Genomic DNA, 22,376 nt, shown 5'->3' with positions numbered 1-22,376 from the left:
CCATTTTGCTTTTGATTTGTAGACCCCATATGGAGTAAGAAAAAATTAAATAAAGGTGAAAAGTAAAAAAGGCATCGCTATAGCGTAAATAAGCTGAAATGTAATGAACTAGTAGTTCTATCCTCTAAATAACTAACTTCACTATAACATAACTAATAGTGGACTATGGGATAACCTGACCACAGATAAATACTTTCCTCAAAAGGGGTACTCCGGTGAAAAACTTTTTTTTTTTTAAATCATCTGGTGCCAGAAAGTTAAACAGATTTGTAAATTACTTCTATTAAAAAAATCTTAATCCTTCCAGTACTTATTAGCTGCTGAATACTACAGTGGAAATTCTTTTCCGTTTGAAACACAGAGCTCTCTGCTGACATCATGAGCACAGTGCTCTCTGCTGACATCTCGGTCCATTTTAGGAACTGTCCAGAGTAAAAGGAAATCCCCATAGCAAACATATGCTGTTCTGGACAGTTCCTAAAATGGACAGAGATGTCAGCAGAGAGCACTGTGCTCATGATGTCAGCAGAGAGCTATGTGTTTCAAAAAGAAAATAATTTCCGCTGTAGTATTCAGCAGCTAATAAGTACAGGAAGGATTAAGATTTTTTAATAGAAGTAATTTACAAATCTGTTTAACTTCCTGGCACCAGATGATTTAAAAAAAAAAAAAGTTGTTCACCGGAGTAACCTTTAAAGGGGTTATTCAGGAAAAAAACTTCTATCTCAACTGGCTCCAGAAAGTAAAACAGATTTGTAAATTACTTCTATTAAAAAATCTTAATCCTTTCAGTACTTATGAGCTGCTAAAGTTGAGTTGTTCTTGTATGTCTAAGTGCTCTCTGATGACACCTGTCTCGGGAACTGTATAGAGTAGAAGCAAATCCCCATAGCAAACCTATTCTACTCTGTGCAGTTCCCGAGACAAGCAGAGATGTCAGCAGAGAGCACTGCCAGACAGAAAAGAACAACTCAACTTTAGCAGCTGATAATTATTGGAAGATTAAGGTTTTGTAATAGAAGTCATTTACAAATCTGTTTAATTTTCTGGAGCCAGTTGATATAATTTTTTTTTCCTGGAATACCCCTTTAAAATCCTTTCCCTATATAAATGCATAACCCCGGCTGCAGCTCGCAGACAGCCTGCTCCTGCGCCATCTTTGCCTTCTTGTGTTAGAAGTGTTACTCTGCAGCCTAAGTGCAAATTAATTTTTCGTTAACTACAGCAAAATTTCCGATTCCCAATTCATCAAGTTCGGTAGGATGGTGAAGTCGACCTTTGAACTCCCATTTATCTTATCCGCTGCTCTGTCCCGGCATCACCACTGACAGAAACTAATGACCAAATAGGAGTCCTTGACACTCACAGTTGCAATGACAAATGCTTTATCAGACCGTGATCTTAGGGGCCAGTCTCAGCGGGGCAGAAAACCATTTTTCAATTCCATTAAATTCTTAAATTTAATATTTCATGCATTGATAAACACCAACACACTCCCTCATTATGCTAATTCTGTCCTGGTCCTTACAGTCTGAACTGTACCCTAATATACCATGTTTACTACAGCTGACCATTAAAAGGCCGCATTTAAAAGGGGTTTTATACTGGTAAATGGAAATTTACTATTTGTTGCTATAATTGCTTTGTCCTTTCACTCCAAGGAAACTTAAAGGGGTACTCCGGTGAAAACCTTTTTTCTTTTACATCAACTGGTGGCAGAAAGTTAAACATATTTGTAAATTACTTCTATTAAAAAATCTTAATCCTTCCTGTACTTATTAGCTGCTGAATACTACACAGGGAAATTCTTTTCTTTTTGGAATGCTCTCTGATGACATCACGAGCACAGTTCTCTCTGCTGACGTTATTATAATAATAATACAGCTTTATTTATTGTTGTCCTTAGTGGGATTCGAACCCAAGTCCCCAGCACTGCAAGGCAGCAGTGCTAACCACTGAGCCACCATGCTGCCCTTAGCAAACATCTGCTATGCATGGTTGCTAAAATGGACAGATATGTCAGCAGAGAGCACTGTGCTCGTGATGTCATCAGTGTTCCAAAAAGAAAGGAATTTCCTCTGTAGCATTCAGCAGCTAATAAGTACTGGAAGGATTAAGATTTTTTAATAGAAGTAATTTACAAATATGTTTATCTTTCTGCCACCAGTTGATTTAAAAGAAAAAAGGTTTTCACCGGAGTACCCCTTTAAGAACTGAGCAGAAGACTCCAGGCTAAAGAGTACTCTGGAGGGGGAAAAAGTTTTCAAATCAGATGCTGGGTGGCAGCAGAGAGAACTGTGGTCAGACTGGAAAGAACTACACAACTTCCTCTGGAGCATACAGCAGCTAATAAGTACTGGAAGGATTAAGATTTTTTAATAGAAGTCATTTACAAATCTGCTTAACTTTCTGCCACCAGTTGATTTAAAAACATTTTTTCCTCCGGAGCACCTCTTTAAGAGGAGGGGGATACAGAGTCATGGGTTACCTTTACCTGAACTTGAAGTTAGCGCAAGAGGAGCAATACAGGACAAAGCACTGGGTACAGAGACTTGTCGGTGTCACTAGTTTAATTCACTCTGAATGGATGTGCTGATTCAGAGGAATCTCCCTATTTGTGTATAAGTAGAGATCTGTCAAGCATCTAGGGCAGTGGTCTCCAACCTGCGGACCTCCAGATGTTGCAAAACTACAACTCCCAGCATGCCCGGACAGCCAACGGCTGTCCGGGCATGCTGGGAGTTGTAGTTTTGCAACATCTGGAGGTCCGCAGGTTGGAGACCACTGATCTAGGGAATGCCGCCATGACCTGGAGCCCGATCCCAGCCAAAGTTATACCCGCAATTCCTCTGAAATGGCACAGCTGTTTAGAGCAAGGGTATGTTCCCACTACGGAATCTCCACATACAGAATTCCAAATAGGAATTCCGCTTGGAGATTCCTCTGGTAGGGCTGCATGGACCTACACCGTCACCATTGATGGCAATGCAGTCCGCGTGTAATTCCGCTGATAGAATGACCATGTTCATTCTTTCAGTGGATACATTTCAGAATTCTCTGCCACCCAGGGCCCATATTACAGCCTGCCCCTGGGGAGTGCACAAGTAGCAGTTGCACTAAATGAGGAACAAAAAGCCCACTGTAATTTAGGGTTGGGGGGGGGGGTGGACCTTGTTACAGATTTTGCATTGTGGCCCTTCAAGGTACACCTCTGGCTGGCTACTATATAGCCTCCCTTATGTTTTACCCCACAGTTCACCAAGATGTGGCTCTCCAGCTGTTGCAAAAGTATACCTCACATTATGGCATAATAGAAGTTAAATTTTTGCAACAGCTGGAGTACCACAGCTTTTTTGAACACTGCTATAGACTATGTAGTATCACCACAGTTGTAGCTAGGATTTATTGAGCCTAGCATAAAGATTAAAGGGGTATTCCAGGCAAAAACTTTTTTTTTATAGATCAACTGGCTCCGGAAAGTTCAACAGATTTGTAAATTACTTCTATTAAAAAATCTTAATCCTTCCAATAGTTATTAGCTTCTGAAGTTTTCTGTCTAACTGCTCAATGATGATGTCACGTCCTGGGAGCTGTGCATGATGGGAGAATATCCCCATAGGAGCTGGACAGCTCCCGGGACGTGAGTCATCAGAGAGCAGTTAGACAGAAAACAGCAACTCAACTTCAGAAGCTAATAACTATTGGAAGGATTAAGATTTTTTAATAGAAGTAAATTACAAATCTGTTTAACTTTCCGGAGCCAGTTGATATATTAAAAAAAAGTTTTGGCCTGGAATACCCCTTTAACCCCTTAAGGACCAAGGGCGTACAGGTACGCCCTTGGACCTGCTCTCCTGATATAACGCGGGGTTACACAGTAACCCCGCGTCATATCACGGCGGGCCCGGCGTCATAGTGAAGCTGGGACCCGCCTCTAATAGCGCGCAGTGCCGATCGCGGCACCGCGCGCTATTAACCCTTCAGCCGCGCGCTCAGAGCTGAGCCGCGCGGCTAAAAGTGAAACCGAAAGTTCCCGGCTAGCTCAGTCGGGCTGTTCGGGATAGCCGCGGCTAATCGCGGCGTCCCGAACAGCTGACAGGACAGCGGGAGGGCCCCTACCTGCCTCCTCGCTGTCCGATCGCCGAATGACTGCTCAGTGCCTGAGATCCAGGCATGAGCAGTCATGCGGCAGAATCGTTGATCACTGGTTTCTTATGAGAAACCAGTGATCAATGATGAAGATCAGTGTGTGCAGTGTTATAGGTCCCTATGGGACCTATAACACTGCAAAAAAAAAAAGTGAAAAAAAAAGTGAATAAAGATCATTTAACTCCTCCCCTATTAAAAGTTTGAATCACCCCCCTTTTCCAATAAAAAAAAAAAACACAGTGTAAATAAAAATAAAAATGAACATATATGGTATCACCGGGTGCGGAAATGTCCGAATTATAAAAATATATCATTAATTAAACCGCTCGGTCAATGGCGTGCGCGCAAAAAAATTCCAAAGTCCAAAATAGTGCATTTTTGGTCACTTTTTATATCATTTAAAAATGAATAAAAAGCGATCAATAAGTCCTATCAATGCAAAAATTGTACCGTTAAAAACTTCAGATCACGGCGCAAAAAATGAGCCTTCATACCGCCCCATACACGGAAAAATAAAAAAGTTATAGGGGTCAGAAGATGACAATTTTAAACGTATTAATTTTCCTGCATGTAGTTATGATTTTTTCCAGAAGTCCGAAAAAATCAAACCTATATAAGTAGGGTATCATTTTAATCACATGAACCTACAGAATAAAGATAAGGTGTCATTTTTACCAAAAAATGTACTACGTAGAAACGGAAGCCCCCAAAAGTTACAAAACTGAGGTTTTTTTTTCAATTTTGTCGCACAATGATTTTTTTTTCCGTTTCACCGTAGATTTTTGGGCAAAATGACTGACGTCATTACAAATTAGAATTGGTGGCGCAAAAAATAAGCCATCATATGGATTTTTAGGTGCAAAATTGAAAGAGTTATGATTTTTTAAAGGCAAGGAGCAAAAAACGAAAATGCATAAACGGAAAAAACCCCGGTCCTTAAGGGGTTAAGTCTCCTGTCCTAGCCCTGTATATAAATTCCCTGGCCAAGAAACAGTGACTTGTTGGCAGCCCCTGGGCACATGTCCCATCATCTAACCCCCAGTCATGCCCTATGGATATATGTATCATATGCAGATTGTTCTGACAAATGTTGTGGCATGTTGCAGTGATGCCACGTGGGCGTCTGGGCGTCATGAGGACACAGCCTGTAGTGAATGCTAAATGGTGCAGCTATATGTAGGCAATAAGCATCAATGTGACTCAATACCTACAACAGTGTTTCCCAACCAGGGTGCCTCCAGCTGTTGCAAAACTACAACTCCAGGCATGCTGGGAGTTGTAGAGCTGGAGGCACCCTGGTTGGGAGACACTGACCTACAATGTACTGCTATTATCCCTAGCACCCAAATCGATGATGCCGTTATTACCATTTTCTGCTCCAAGTACTTGGTGCAATGTGAAGCCAGCATGTTATCATATTTACTTACTATTCTGCCTTTTTTTTCAAAATGTTCAAGTTCACACTGTGCAAAGTGAAAAAGTTTTGGGCAAAAATTTTTACTCACCAGAATGTTTCACCTTCCTCTCCGGAGTAGGGGATTTATCCGACGGTTTTGTGGTAACCGGACTCTTGCTTTTAATGGCTTTTGATTTTATTATGGAACATCTTAATGCTGAAAGAAAGTAAATAATACAGTATTGCCCCAGAGACTTCTATAGGCTCCACAGTGCATCAGAACAATACAAATTTGTCATATGGTCACTCGTATGAGGCCTTAGCACAATGTTTTCCAAACAGTGTGTCTTCAGCTGTTGCAAAACTACCATCCTTTGCTGTCAGGGCATGCTGAGAGTTGTAGTTTTGCAACAGTTGGAGACACACTGAAAAACACTGCTTTAGCACAATGTAAATTCAAAGAAGTGTAATGATTGTTCTCTGCAGTGTTTCACTCACCTGTGTCTCCTTCTTTCCTGTGGGGTTTTTTCTTCACATTTTCTCTCTCTCTTTTAAAAGCATCTCCTCCATTACATACTGGGTCTGATCCTTCATTGGCAGGAATGAATTCTACAAAAGGAGGTCCAGAGATTATGTGGTAGAAATTCTACAAGAAGCATGATATATATATATATATATATATATATATATATATATATATACCGTATGGACTCGAGCATAAGCCGACCCGAATATAAGCCGAGGCCCCTAATTTCACCCCAAAAACCCAGGAAAAAAAGTTATTGAATCGACTATAAGCCTAGGGTGGGAAATACATCATCCCCCCATGTAATTATCCAGACCCCCGTCATCATCCCCCCCCCCCCTTCATCATCACCGCCTGTCAATTGCCATCGGCTGTCCGGGCATGCTGGGAGTTGTAGTTTTGAAATCTCTAGAGGTCCGCAGGTTGAAGACCACTGTGGCCTTAGTCATCATCAACCCCCCCCCCCCCCCCCCTCTCCTTTTGTACTCACCTCCCCTCGGCGGGAAATTAGGGTGAGCTGGTCCCGGCCATCTATGCTGCAGGGACAGTCCGGTGGGGAGGATTAGTCGTTGAGGGCTCTCCATTTTCACCGCGCTTCGGGCCTGCCCCGGACTAGTGACGTTGCCTTGACGACGACGCACAGGGACGTTCATGCGCAACGTCCCTGTGCGTCGTCGTCAAGGCAACGTCACTAGTCCGAGGCCGGAGCGGAGAAGAGGCCCCCCCGGTGAAAATGGATATCCAGCAATGACTAATCCTCCCCACCGGACGGTCCCTGCAGCACAGATGGCCCGGACCAGCTCACCCTAACTTCCTGCCGAGGGGAGGGGGGGGGGGAGTACAAAACAAAAGGGGGGGGGGGGTCTGGATGATGACGAAGGCCGCAGTGGTCTTCAACCTGTGGACCTCCAGAGGTTTCAAAACTACAACACCCAGTATGCCCCAGTATGAAAAACTCGGCTTATACTCGAGTATATACGGTAAAATATATATATATATATATATATATATATATATATATATATATATATACATATATATATACACACACACACTGCTCAGAAATAAGATAGAACCCACAGACAGATAAAGTGAATAACGTGTTGGAAGCAGAAAAAATGGGGAAATGTAAGGGCCTCTTCATGGAAAATGAAGGTGGAATTTCCAAGGAATTCCGCTCAGATTATTCCTTGCAACATATTCTAATTGGGGGGATTCTGCTGCACTGTGCACGTGGCGGAAATCCCGATTCCATGTCTATTCTTTCTGCACATTCCGTTTAGAAATCCACTGCTGTCTATGAGACGGCACATTTCCGAGTGGCCTTAGCCCCTTCCAGATAATATAAATGTGTGGAATATCCAGCCGTGTTTTCCGGAATCGGCAGTCTGAACTTTGCCTCAAAGTGACAAAATTTACTAGAGGAAATTTTCCTTTGTTGAATTCCGTAGCGAGAACATACTCTATGGATCTGAATAACTATGACAAGAGCCAAACTGAGAGGTCTAGAAGATTGGGACAAGTTTCTAATGTTTTCTATATAACAAGGGATTGACCAGCTGTCAGTAGCAGAGGGGTGACATGCCCAATCCATACCTCTCCTCATCTGTCCCCACATTGCCTAGTTTGCTTATTTATAGCACATTGTCCACATTTCTGACCCCAATACTAAGTATGATCTGCCTTGCAAACCTATTAAAGGGGTATTCCGGGCAAAAACATTTTATCCCCTATCCAAAAGATAGGGGATAAGATGTCTGATCGCGAGGGGCCCGCTGATGAGACCCCCCGCGATCTCCCTGCAGCACCCGCATTCTATGCGGGTGCTGAATCTCCAGTTTCGGAAACCTCCGTCACGCCACGCCCCCTCCATTCATGTCTATGGGAGGGGGCGTGACGGATGTCACGCCCCCTCCCATAGACATGAATGGAGGGGGTGTGGCGTGACGTCATGTCCCCAGTCCCGGAGGTTTCCGAAACTGGAGATTCAGCATCCGCATAGAATGCGGGTGCTGCAGGGAGATTGCGGGGGGTCTCATCAGCGCCCCCCCCCCCCCCGTGATCAGACATCTCATCCCCTATCCTTTGGATAGGGGATAAAATGTTTTTGCCTGGAATACCCCTTTCAAGCCACAAAAGGGGTTAAAATTAAAAGTGATTTCTTGAGAAATAAAATAAATACAAACACAATTCTCATTTCGTCTAAAGCCAGCGTGCTGTGACAAAATGACTTATGATTAACGTAACTTCAAACAAAACAAGACTGTGAAATATGGGACCTTGAAAATATTTCTACATCTCAATGAGGCCTTGGACTATAGATCTGTAGTTCTTGACAATTAAAAAGGATGAAGTGGTTCCAAAAGAAAATTAAATTGGTGGACTGCAATATCAGTCACTTGTGAAGGAATGGGAGGACATTCTTACCTCTGCCACATGCGGCTGGGGGACCAAAGGTCACCTTGCAAACTTTCCTTTTCATAGCTGGTTTGCGTAGGGGTTCTGGGTTCTGATGAGATTTGGTCTTACTCCTCTTTAAGAGATCATGGCGCCTTTTTTGTTCCTGGATCTTTTCTTTTAGTTTTTCAAGTTTGCTTTCAGGCGATCTGATTCTCAGGTGTTCTAACTTCTGCGCATTGAGGTCATCCTTCAAGAAAGGCAAAGGGGTGATGGTCTCCGGTGACAAACAAGGTCCGATTTCAGGTTTAGCAAATATTCCTGACAATGGAAAGGTCCCAGCATAGGGATTGACTATCTCGTCCATCTCATCTTCTGGAGTGTATGTCTGGACACCCAGATCATACGGCTTTAGAACGTGGTCTACATGTTCTTCTGATGAACCTCTTAAAGCCATGACCTGCCCATTATCAATATTTTCCTGGACTGACTCTGCCAATAAATGTTCATGAGTGAAACCCGTATGGTATTGATGGTACCTAACCACAGATGGAATATCTTCTTGCAGAAAAGATATAGTCCTGGTTCTACTCGAGAGATCCCGAGGTTTGGGTGAAGAATTGATGTCACTATATAGAGCAAGTAGAAAAAAATTTATAGCAAATAACAAATTAATCAACAAAACTGTTAATAAATAGAGCAAGTCAGAACAGGGTCAAGATCAAGTAAGACCTTGGATTGACTGCAGATTCCTATAAGGGTATGTTCACACTACCGATTTGTAGCTGAATCTCCGCTCGCGGAACTCAGCGAGAGGAGATTCAGCCTGGCAGCCAGCGGCGGCTGTAGGACCGTGCGGCACTGCGCCGTCACCATTAACGGCTACGCAGTGTTCGCGGACTTCCGCGCAAAGAATGAACATGTTCTTTCTTTGCGCGGAACTATTTCAGCGGCGGAATTGTCCGCCGGTGAAATTCCGCAGTGTGAACGGGTCTCGCGCGAGACCCATTCACACAGATGCTAACGTTCACTGTGTGGAATTTCGCTCACGGAATTCTGCAGTGTGAACATACCCTAAGTCAGTTCTTTACAATAGAATAAGCAGTTTTTGTGTGTATATTTTTTGCACATTTGTCGCAAAGCTGCATCTGGCTATTTTTTGCACCTTTTTGGTTAACACTTAAAAAATAAAAAAAGTGTGTACAGCAGTGGTAATGAATTTATCAACTGAGACTTTTTGTGAAAAGGCACAAAAAGAGGCGCAAAACCACCAAAAACTCTCAAAACTACACATAGCTTAGCTTTTTTGTGTATGTGAAGAGAGAACTTTCAGAAAATGTGACCTGCACAAAATCTATCAAATGTCCTGCGACCATTTAATAATATTGGTGCTCCTACACATGACCAGCATAAAAAAAAAGAAAAGTTGTAAAAAAATGCTTCGCTTACACCTACAATGATGCATGTCCCCCTTTGTGCTGCTTTGCTAAAAGTAGCACTAAACAATATAGCAGACTCATAGTTATGTATGTATGAGCGTAGCGCTCCCCCCGCCCCTCTCTGTGGTTACTGACAAACTGCTGTGTACATTTCATATACAGCACCGGTCGTAGGGGCGGAGGGAGGCAGGGGGAGGAGGGGCAGCATTTTCCTCCTGAATAAAGTGACTTATAGCTTTGTGCCTGCTGTATTCTTTTAGCACTACAATAGCTAAACACCACAAATTTTGATGCCAAAACTAAGCTGGCAGTTTTGCTTTAAAGAGGCATTCCAGTGAAAATGTTTTTTTTCATATCCTCCAGAAAGTTGAACAGATTTGTAAATTACTTTTATTAAGCAATCTTAATCCTTCCAGTACTTATCAGCTGCTGAAGTTGAGTTGTTCTTTTCGGTCTGACCACGGTGCTCTCTGCTGACACCTCTTTCTGTCTCAGGAACTGTCCAGAGTAGGAGCAAATCCCCATAGCAAACCTCTCCGGCTCTAGACAGTTCCTGACACAGACAGAGGTGTCAGCAGAGAGCACTGTGGTCACACAGAAAAGAACAACTCAACTTCAGCAGCTGATGAGTACTGGAAGGATTAATATAGAAGTTATTTACAAATCTGTTTAACTTTCTGGAGCCAGTTGAAAAAATGTTTTTTTTTTACTGGAATACCCCTTGTGGTGGCCCAGTATGGAAGATGTTACCCCGTACCCTTGCTGTCCTGTCAGGCAGCCTCCTTCAGTGTCCCCAGGGCCCCTTGTACCTGTTTCCCCCCTGTACATATGTTCTGCAGTGTATTGTATTATATAATGTGTTGTATCTTTAAGAGTTATGTCATGTGATTGTTACTCAGGAGGTACCAGTGACCAGGTGATCCCAAGAGTGACCTATGGGCTCCCTGCTAGTCTCCCCCATATAAGTCCTGGGTGGAGCTTCTCTCTCTCTCTCTCTTCTGCTGAGGTCCAGTGCAGTCGCCTAGTGTGTGTGTCCAGAGTGTTGGAGACCTCAAAGTCCAGTCCTGCAGCCACCATCAAGTCAAGTAAGATAAAGTCACAGCTTTATGAGTCAAGTCATGTCAGTCCCTGTCATCTGTCAAGTCAGCGTGGTCTGCATTCAATTGTCCAGTCCTACTACAAGTCCCAGCAAGCCCTTAAGGTCTCTGCGTCACTGGTCACCTCCTTGGGCCCTGGCTGAATTGTATAGACTTTACCAACTGTCTACCCTCAGTAAAGATACCACTGTCCGTAACTTGGTGTCTTTATTGCCCCCGTACCTTTGGGAGCTTTTAGGCTAAACCACGCCCTTGCTTCAGGAATACATGTGGGTGAATGCTATCTGCCCCTAGGGTAACAACACCTGCCCTCATCACACCCCGCTACCACACACACTTCCAAAAATAGAAACATAGTAACATAAGTATAAAAAGCGGCAATTTATTTATTTTTTAACAAATAATGTGTTCTTTTAAAGTCTATGAAAAAGCAGCAGTCAGTGCACACTTTGTATAAACAAACATAATTTAAACATTACGGATGTTTTTTAAAACAATGTGTGCACTGACAGACGCTTTTGAGGTATGTTCACACGTACAGGATCTACTGCATATTTTTGCTGCATATTATGTGCAGCTCATTTTGCTTCCCATTAACTTGTACGGGTAGCAAAATCAACTGCAGAAAATATGCAGCAGATCCTGGATGTGTGAACGTACCCTTCCACAGACCTAAACAAAACAAATTATAAGATAAAACAAAATAAGACAGCATGTACCCAGCTAGAGACATCTCTACTGATGAAGTCAGCAACTGGATGGTGCAGTCATTCTGCCATAGTCACCACATCATCGCTGTGTAATGACAACGAGAAGCAGCATTTGGTTTAGGAATATTTTAAAGTGTATCTGTCATTTTAAGTGACTTTTCAGGATAAGCTGCCCTGTGTGTACATAAGAAGCAGCACTTTTTCTGGCCATTATAACACTTGTATATCGTATTTTTCAGCAGATTTATGCTCTTCAGGCTTCATCTTTAATTTGCAGTTCTCCCAGAGCAGGTTGGCAGAGCTCCCTCCTTCATAGACTTGTATTGTTTGTCTTGCAGACCCCGGACAGGTGAGGGGAGAGGTAGGAAGCTTCATAACAGGAGAAAGTATAATTTTTGTCTAATAATATATATTGCAAAGTTTCGTATATATATATATATATATATATAAAAACCAGATACAGGCGCAGCACTCCAACAAAATAAGTGATTTAATGTCTCATGTCAGCATTACAACGTTTCAGCTCCTCCTGGAGCCTTTTTCAAGCATGCTTGAAAAAGGCTCCAGGAGGAGCTGAAACGTTGTAATGCTGACATGAGACATTAAATCACTTATTTTGTTGGAGTGCTGCGCCTGTATCTGGTTTTTATCTTGGATGGACTCTGATCAAGTCCTTTGGGACGCTGGCACCAATTTTTTGGTTGGACTGGATAAGTAGTGCTGCTTTATTTTGGGATTATATATATATATATATATATATATATATATATATATATATGCTTGTACTACTGATACATGCAAAGTTTTGTTTAAATGCCTACTTAACTTATGGGAGGTCAGTCACGACTTACTGACTGGCTGACCATCCAATTAAAGGGGTATTCCAGGAAAAAACATTTTTTTATATATCAACTGGCTCCAGAAAGTTAAACAGATTTGTATATTACTTCTATTAAAAAATCTTAATCCTTTCAGTACTTATGAGCTTCTGAAGTCAAGGTTGTTCTTTTCTGTCTAAATCCTCTCTGATGACACCTGTCTCGGGAAACGCCCAGTTTAGAAGAGGTTTGCTATGGGGATTTGCTTCTAAACTGGGCGTTTCCCGAGTCAGGTGTCATCAGAGAGGATTTAGACAGAAAGGAACAACCATAACTACAGAAGCTCATAAGGATTAAGGAGTAAGATTTTTTAATAGAAGTAATTTACAAATCTGTTTAACTTTCTGGAGCCAGTTGATATATATTAAAAAAAAAGTTTTTTCCTGGAATACCCCTTTAAGTATAGGAGCCACAAAACCATCCTATGACAGCAGATGTCAGTGAGAGAAGGGTTGGACAGCTGGATATCCCCATGCCCATTCCTTTTGTTTTCAGGGGGGATAAGCTGCTGCCAGAAGGGTCTGACAGTGGCCTATTCCCCTCACCCTATTAAGAACACATGTACACTCAGCCAAGTTGAGTATGCTTGTATATAGAGTTAGCAGGGGTCAAGTCCTTGGAAAAAAACTCACCCAAGATATTCACTCAATGGATGGTCCTGCTGGACTCCCGCTAATGGGAACAGTATTTCTGCTGTGGAAAAAGTGCAGGAACTCCGTTCCCATGCGTTCCTGCAGAACATGAACCCTAAGCTTTAGGCTACACCACAACTTTGCCCATCATGGGCCCCTTAGATCTATTTCTTATAAATGGAGCCCAACTTGGATTCTACCATCTTACTCTTACCTGTGTAATGTGAAGGTCTCATCAGGTTTCCACTCATAGGTTTGCTGTCTCTCCAGATGCGACGAATCGCCGATGGCCGAAGAATAAGAATCCAGACCTAGACGATAAATGTGTTTGAGTTTGATCCATGTCTCGCAGCCCCTTTCAGCTCCCTGGCAGCTCCGTTTCATCTTGTGCCGTGTCTTGGATCAGGTCTCAGCTTGCCCGCTTACACAATGTGGCAGCAAATCTATTTCTGCATTATCTACAACTAAACAATTCTTGGCCCATCGCCTCGGCAAATAACATTCCCCTTTACACTCGGTTAACTCGGCCGCTGGGATACCTAAGTCTCAGTATCTGTATTGCTGGCAGAGGGTAACACGGATGCATTTTTTTCGTCCGCATTGCCATCACATTTGTTGGGCCGGGACTTGGCCATACACATGAATCTATATTGTCCTCATTGTTCTTTTTGTTTGTTAATATTCTGTATTTACTAAAGCAGTGTTTTCTAAACAGTGCGTCTCCAGCTGTTGCAAAACTACAGCTCCCAGCATGCCCGGACAGCCGAAGGCTGTCCGGGCATGCTGGGAGTTGTAGTTTTGCAACAGCTGGAGATACACTGTTTGGAAAACACTGTACTAAAGGGATAATTCTGAAGACTTACCAGACAATGAATTCCTTTCCAGCTGTAACCGTCGGCGTACCTTCGGAGCCTGCCTCCGACGCTGATTCCGAATATTCACCTTATTTTCTATTCTCTGTAACTAAAGAAAACCCGGCATGTATAATCATTGTGTAGTTTTAGGGTACGTTCACACGAGCTGATTTTCGCAGCGTATTTCGCTGCAGATCCGCTGGTGAAGGCCCGATCTATGCTGTCTTTACATGTGCCTGCTCGTAGCCACTACGAGCAGACACACTGCGATGTGCGAGTCGCAGTATACTCGCACATCGCGGGAGCTCTCTGCCTAGCTCAGAGCAGGGAGAGTACACCGTGCACATCGCTGCAGTGTGTCTGCTCATAGCGGCGTATTGCCGCTACGAGCAGGCACATGTAAAGACAGCATAGAGCGGGCCTTCACCAGCGGATCCGCAGCGTAAAATATGCTGTAAATCCGCTCGTGTGAACGTACCCTTATAGTGAATTTATAGGTTGCCTATGATCGCGGCCATGTCTCTTGCCAGAAGGATATGTTTAGACAGGGCAGACAAGCCTTTCCATCCAATTTTGTTTGCAGAAAATCCACAGCATATTATGCAGATTTGACTCTGAAATTTTCAAGTGTTTTTTTTTTTTTTTTTTTTCTTTTTGGCATGTTTTTATGTTCTTTTTTGCTTTATAGATTTCTAGCATCGCTTTGTAAATTTTTTAGGCATTTTATGCCAAAGTGTTTTGAAACGTCTATACTCGAAAAAAGTGCCAAAAAAGTTTTTTGTTTTTTTTTACATAAAATGGCCCAAAAGAAGTACAATGGACTTATTTTTTTCTCCTGCTGGAATTATTACAGCCGTAAAAAAAATAAACTACATTTGCATATCAGGCGTTTTAATTAAAGCGGGATTTCGGGATTTTATTTGACTCTGCTACAGGGGCTGTAAAGTTAGTGTAGTTCATAATATTTTGTCTGTACCTGTGTTTCATGGTGGTCCCACAATTGGTCCCCAAGGTTTTTTTTTAATAGCATATAAAATGAGTGTGGTTTTCCCAGGTTGCAGTGCGGACCGAGACATTACAACACTAGTCAGGTAATCAGAGGGAGCCTGTCTTTGCTTCAATGGGAGGAGCGACCGCTGGGTGGGAGGAAGATCATTTTGTTTTTGCAACAGCTGGAGGCACCCTGGTCAGAAAACACTGATCTATTGCATTGAAGGGAAACAGGTGTGTTTTAATGGGTGTGGTGGCTGATGTGTGGGAGGGAGAAAGTGACCTCACACTTGCAAACAAGGAATCATGGGATTTGTAGTTTAAGGGAACAATCTCCAACAGGAAATAGCCAGTTCACAAAAAGATAGCCTCAGCTTTATGATAATCATGCATGAACATAACCTTACAGTACCAGCAGAGTGAACGAGATTTTAGAAAATCAATAGGAATCATAAGGATGAGGGATATGTTTCAGACCTCTTGGACCCCCCACCCCCATCAATCGTAAGAACAGGGACCCAACATTTGCTGAATAGAGCCAATGTGCAATATGCAAATGTGCACCCAGCAGCTCCATTCATTCTCTATGGCACAGATAGTCTAACGCTGTACTCCATGTCACCATGGTCTCCATAGAGAATGATTGGCGCGCATGCTGACCCACTACTTTATTGAGTCGTAGGGGAGTTGATATCGCAATAGTGGGGGACCCAGAGGCAAGACCTCCTGCGATCAGACCCTTATTCCCCATCATAAGGAATAAGATTCAATTGCCGGAATACCCCTTTAATAAATAGTCTGCCGATATGTTACTAAGACTGTGTTCACATATTGCGGTACCATGTTGTGATAACGCAGCGTTTTTGCCGTGAATTACTGAAATTTTGGTAAAAATGATTTTGGCTACCAGGCTAAACACGGTACTGCAAGGTACATTAGACAAGGTGATAATTGGCCGAACAAGACAATAATTGCCTTGTGTAAAAGACTCGGCGATCAGCCGATAAGCAAGCAATGACTAATTCATTGGCTGACCGCTGGAATCGCACGGTCCTGTCTCTCCAATAGGAATGGAGCGATGGACGCCCCGCCCCCTCATGACATCACACCCGGCCCCCCTCAATGCAAGTCTATGGGAGGGGGCGTGACAGCCGTCACGCGCCCTCCCATAGACTTGCATTGAGGGGGTAGGGGAGTGATGTCATGCAGGGCAATGATGTCACGAGCTCCCGGCGCCGGCTCCATAATATTTTGAGTTACATATAACTGATTAAAGGGGTACTCCGCTGCTCAGCGTTTGGAACAAACTGTTTCGAACGCTGAGCAGCGGAGTACCCCTTTAATCAGTTATATGTAACTCAAAATATTACTTTTGAAAAATACAACTTAACCCGCAATAAAACAAGCTGCTTGAAAAGTCATGGCTGCCTGAATGCAGTGACGCAAAAATGAAAACAATTCTTTCATTAAACACTTTCATTTAAAAGCTTAGGCTGCCCTGAACCCCTTTTTACAGTTTCTTAAATCTAATATTTTTGAGTCGGCTACAGGTCCTCTTGAGTGTACATTCACATGCTGCGAGAAATCCTCTGCGAGTTACGCTACCATTGACTTGCATGGGTCCACGGACAGTCTCCAATAGTGGCGGATTTGCAGACTGCCCGCGGACCTGTTCAAATGAATAGCAGAGAAACTCGTAGTGGATTTCCCACAACGGGGAACCTGCTGCTAGTTACCAGTGTGTGAACGTACCCTTAAGGAGTTAAATATGAATGACTCTTACATGATATGACATGAAGTTCACTTACCACATGTTTGGCTTCTAAGAGGCTGTCAAAGGCACGAGATACATCTACAGTAGAAAAATAACCAATTTACTACATAATATTCTGAAAAAATGCAACAATATTTAAAGGGGTACTCCAGTGGAACACTATTTTTTTTTTTTTTTTATCAACTGGTGCCAGAAAGTTAAACAGATTTGTAAATTACTTCTATTAAAAAAATGTAATCCTTCCAGTACTTATTAGCTGCTGAATACTACAGAGGAAATTATTTTCTTTTTGGAATAGAGCTCTCTGCTGACATCACAAGCACAGTGCTCTCTGCTGACATCTCTGTCCATTTTAGGAACTGTCCAGAGCAGCATATGTTTTCTATGGGGATTTTCTCCTACTCTAAACAGTTCTTAACCCCTTAAGGACTAAGCCCTTTTTCGCCTGACCACCGTCACTTTAAGCGTTAATAATTCTAAAACGCTTTTACCGAATATTCAGATTCTGACATTGTTTTTTCTTGACATATTCTACTTTATTTTGGTGCGAAATTTTTGGCGTTACTTGCATCCTTTCTTGGTGAAAAATCCCCAAATTTCATGAAAATTTAGCATTTTTCTAACTTTGAAGTTCTCTGCTTGTAAGAAAAATGGATATTCCAAATAAATTAGATTTTCATTCACAAACACAATATGTCCACTTTATGTTGGCATCATAAAATGGACATATTTTTACTTTTTGAAAAAATTAGAGGGCTTCAAAGTAGAGCAGCAATTTTCAAAAATGTCAAATTGAAAAATCTGAAGGGACAGATGTTACAGAACTACAACTCCCAGCATGCCTGGGTGGTCTAGGCATGCTGAGAGTTGTAGTTTGGCAACATCTGGAGGGCTACCGTTTGGGCACCACTGTAACAGTGGTCACCAAACTGTGACCCTCCAGATGTTGCAAAACTACAACTCCCAACATGCCCAGACGGCCTTTGGCTGTCTGGGCATGCTGGGAGTTGCAGTCCGGCCTTCCTAGTGGTTGCCACAGTAAAGATCACATTACTTTCACTTTAATTTCTCCCCCCCCCCCCCCCATCGTCGATTCCCTACCTGAGCCGTGATCTCCGCTGGATGTCTGCGACGATCGCCGGGCCCCACGCATCTGGTTCTCAGGTAAAGGCCTCCATCTTCTCCCCCCCGTTCTGCCCGACATCCAGGGGTGGGCAGAGCGGGGGGTTTCCATGGCAACCCTCTGTCCTGCGCTGCCATTGGTCAGAACTCAGTTCTGACTAATGGCAGGGGATAGGAGGAGAACGCAGCACTGTGACCTCCCTCCTATCCCTTAGGCTGATCGGGGCTGTCACTGACAACTCTGATCATCCCTATTTTCCGGGTGATCGGGTCACCAGAGACCCGATCAGCCCGGAATTGGATAAAATCGCATGTCTGAATTGACAATCGATTTTCTCCGATCGCCGACATGGACTCAGGACCCCCCTGGGCGATGTGCCGGGGTGCCTGCTGAATGATTTCAGCAGGCATCCCGATCCGGTCCCCAACCGGCTAGCGGCGGTAACCGGAATTCCCACGGGCGTATACGTATGGATACGCCCGCCGTCCTTAACAGGTTAAAATGGACAGAGATGTCAGCAGAGAGCTCTGTGTTCAAAAAAGAAAAGAATTACCTCTGTAGTATTTAGCAGCTAATAAGCACTGGAAGGATTAAAGGGGTACTCCGCCCCTAGACATCTTATCCCCTATCCAAAGGATAGGGGATAAGATGTCAGATCGCCGCGGTCCCACTGCTGTGGAGCCCCGGGATCTCCGCTGCGGCATTGCGCTATCATTACTGCATAGAGCGAGTTCGCTCTGCACGTAATGACGGGCAATACAGGGGCCAGAGCATCGTTACGTCACTGCTCCGCCCCTCGTGACGTCACGCCCCCCCTCAATACAAGTCTATGGGAGGGGGCGTGGCGGTCGTCATGCCCCCTACCATAGACTTGCATTAAGGGGACGGCCGTGATGTCACGAGGGGCAGAGCCATGACGTCTCGCTGCTCCGTCCCCTGTATCGCCCGTCATTACGCACAAAGCGGATTCGCTCCCCAGCAGCAGGACCGCGGCGATCTGACATCTTATCCCCTATTCTTTGGATAGGGGATAAGATGTCTAGGGGCGGAGTACCCCTTTAAGATTTTTTTATGGAAGTAATTTACAAATCTGTTTAACTTTCTGGCACCAGTTGAGTAAAAAAAAAAATTATAAAAAGTTTCCCACCGGAGTACCCCTTTAAGGAAAACCATTGGTTGAGAAAATTTCTTGGCAGACATTCTGCTGTGTGAATATAGCCTCAGGGTGGGTCCAGATCTTGCAGCCCCATTGATTTCAACAAGCCCGGAGTCAGTAAGTGTCCCCAGTTGGCTCTTTTGCCGACCATATCCGTTTTTCTAAACCGAACTGAAAACAATGGTCTGCTGTGCTTATTAGTCCAGTTCAAAATACGGATGCGGTTGGAAAATGAGCCGACTCGGGGCGACTCATTGAGATCAATGGGGTACATCATGGATCCAGCAGCCATATCTAAAAGGCGATTTTAAAATTCTTCTGCCGTATCCAGGCTGCCAGATCCATAAATCCTAGACATTTTGCAGATCTGCTGCCATAACCCCAGCCGGACCTTCGCCGCACCCCATTCATTTGATTCGGATGGAGTCAGCTAGTGAGTACGGTCGGCTCATTTCTGGACTGTATCTGGTTTTGTTGCCGAACCGAAGCTGCAGAAGACCACTGTTCTCAGTCCAGCAACAAAACCGGAAACTGTCCAAAAAATTGCCGACCGGAGTGGCTATCTGACTCTGTCCGCCTCATTCAAATAAATGGGATGGTTGTATCCCCAAAATGTCTTGTGAATGAGCCCTTATACTTTATCCCTTACAGTCCATTTGTTTTTCTGTATGTAAAAATGTGGCCAACCACGTTATTATGTACACCAAAAAAACAGATCTGTTAAAGGGGTACTCCGGCGCTTAGACATCTTATCCCCTATCCAAAGGATGGGGGATAAGATGCCTGATCGCGGGGGCAGAGCCGTGACGTCACAATGCTCCGTCCCCGTGATCGACAGTAATCAGACCCGGAGCAAACACACTCCGGGGACTGATTCTAATGGGGTGCGGTGTGCAAGATCACAGGGATAGGGGATAAGATGTCTAAACGGTGGAGTACCCCTTTAAAGGGGTACTCCGCTGCTCAGCATTTGTAACAAACTGTTCAGAACGCTAGAGCCGGCGCCGGGATCTCGTGACGTCATAGCCCTGCCCCCTCATGATGTCATGCCCTGCCCCCTCGTGACATCACGCCAAGCCCACTCAATGCAAGTCTATGGGAGGGGGCGTGGCAACTGTCAGGCCCCTCCCATAGACTTGCATTGAGGGGGTGGGGCGTGACGTCATGAGGGGCGTGGGCTATGACGTCACGAGCTCCCAGTGCCGGCTCCAGCGTTCGGAACAGTTTGTTCCAAACGCTGAGCAGCGGAGTACCCCTTTAACAGATCTGTTTTTTGGGCGTACATAATAACGTTGTTGGCCACATTTTTACATACAGAAAAACAAATGGACTGTAAGGGATAAAGTGGACCCTTTAAGGTCAGTTTTTTTTCTTCTAATAAGTCAATGGGAAAGGAATCATACTGTATGGCATAAAGCAGCATCCTTTAAAACTATCCCTCTTTTCTGAAAAAACTTTTATATTAAACAGAGACAAAAACGAGGTGTGAACCTAGCCTAAGCCTGGGGTGGTGACATGTGTGGTCATTCCTAAATAAAGGGGATGGAGACACATGGCAATCACAAAAATATGGGATCCGATGAAATTATTATTATTTTTGCTGGATAGGTGCTGAAATCTATATAAGGGGTTAACCCTCTGTCTCCCATGAGGGCCACCAAGGGTATGTTCACACTATGGAAAATCGGCGAGGATTTTCTACTCAGTAGATCCTCGGCATTTACAATGCTCCAGAATCGGCGCTGATGTCCGCGGATTCCGCCAGTTCAGAACTTCCGAACTAAGACATAAGAATCCCATTGAGATGAAAGGGACGCTGCGGAAAGCTGATTCCGCACAGAATTTTGGAAGGAACTCTTTAAATTACATTTTTTTTTTTTGCAATACAAGAAAGTGTCAGTCATTACAGTGATCCCTCAACTTACAATAGTTTCACCATACAATGGTCTTTTCTGGACCATTGTAACTTGAAACCAGGCTCAACATACAATGTACAGACAGTCCAGATCTGTGATACCTGTCATTGGCTGGAAGAACCGACCAATCAGAATGGATATTTTACTGGTAAAACCCCTGTATTACTGAAGTGTATGCACTGACTGGTGTTTGGTAGCGCCCCCTACAGTACAGGGAGGTATTACATGTCTGTACTCTTTACCTGTATTACTGAAGTGTATGCACTGACTGGGTGTCTGGTAGGGCCCCCTACAGTACAGGGAGGGATTACATGTTGTGTACTCCTCTTTACCTGTATTACTGAAGTGCATGCACTGACTGTGTGTCTGGTAGCGCCTCCTACAGTACAGGGAGGTATTACATGTTCTGTACTCTTTACCTGTGCCAGGGTTGGCTGCCCCTTTGGACACCAGGTGAGGGCGGCTCCATGTTACTTTTTTAGGACACTGTGTACTGTACAGGACCCTGAAGAAGCTCCTGTCCTCTACATAGACAGTGATTACAGCTTCCAGCAGATCCTTATTACTTTTATATGTAAGGATCTGTTTTATCTATATTAGTTATCTACTTATTTTTCTTTAATCATCACTTTTTCCTATTTTTGGATGACATTTTGGGGGCTTCACAACCAATTACCAGGTTTTCCATAGAGTTATGGTCTCAACATACAATGGTCGTCCAGGAGCTGATTAATATTGTAACTTCAAGGACCACTGTACTCGATCAGCATTTTTCAATATATGGCCCTCCAGCTGTTGCAAAACTACAACTCCCATCATGCCCTGACAGCCTTCGGCTGTCAGGGCATGATGGGAGTTGTAGTTTTGCAACAGCTGTGAAGCCACACTCTGGCGAACGTACCTGCCAACTCTCCTTGCACATGGCTGAAGTGCTCCAGGGCAGACCCGTCCCGCTCCTCATTTGAAGACATGATCCTAGAAAAGAGAGAGACGTTGCTGACTATTGTGGCGTTGCGCTCTAATCTCCTTTCGCTTGGAGGTGTGTGTGTGTGTGGATTGTCACCACGGTTACAGACACAAGTCACCAACTTTCTCACTAATACAAACTTTACACAAGTGAAATATGATTCTACAAGTTAGACATGATGCAAAGTCATTCATGCACGCTATTGTTTTCTGTTATCAGCCACATTAGAAGTCCTGACAGATGCCCGCTGCCCCCCTGATCACCTGCATTCACATAAAGGAACCTTTCAAACTACGGAGATTCCACGCGGATTCCGCTTGCAGCAGCCTCCCATTGATTCCAATGGGATTCTGCTGCTCTGTTCACATGTCG

At 43.8% G+C, this 22,376-nt stretch overlaps 1 protein-coding gene across 1 annotated transcript in view; it reads right to left on the bottom strand.

The window, feature by feature from the left end:
* The window catches only part of CCDC187 (coiled-coil domain containing 187), an 85,075-nt gene that overhangs the window by 61,402 nt on the left and 1,297 nt on the right, over positions 1-22,376 (bottom strand). Inside the window, exons 2-8 of the mRNA XM_056541002.1 lie at positions 21,939-22,012; positions 16,877-16,920; positions 14,088-14,187; positions 13,439-13,535; positions 8,499-9,097; positions 6,044-6,154; positions 5,655-5,762 (exon numbers count right to left, since the gene is read on the bottom strand). Of these exons, the coding sequence (XP_056396977.1) occupies positions 5,655-5,762; positions 6,044-6,154; positions 8,499-9,097; positions 13,439-13,535; positions 14,088-14,187; positions 16,877-16,920; positions 21,939-22,008 (1,129 nt within the window). The 5' untranslated portion in view covers positions 22,009-22,012. The remainder of the gene's footprint in view (positions 1-5,654; positions 5,763-6,043; positions 6,155-8,498; positions 9,098-13,438; positions 13,536-14,087; positions 14,188-16,876; positions 16,921-21,938; positions 22,013-22,376) is intronic.

The sequence above is a fragment of the Hyla sarda genome, chromosome 9 (genome assembly GCF_029499605.1).
Source record: "Hyla sarda isolate aHylSar1 chromosome 9, aHylSar1.hap1, whole genome shotgun sequence".
Taxonomy (NCBI): Eukaryota; Metazoa; Chordata; class Amphibia; order Anura; family Hylidae; genus Hyla; species Hyla sarda.
Note: the sequence above shows the minus strand (reverse complement) of the source record. Positions and strands in the feature narration are given on the sequence as shown.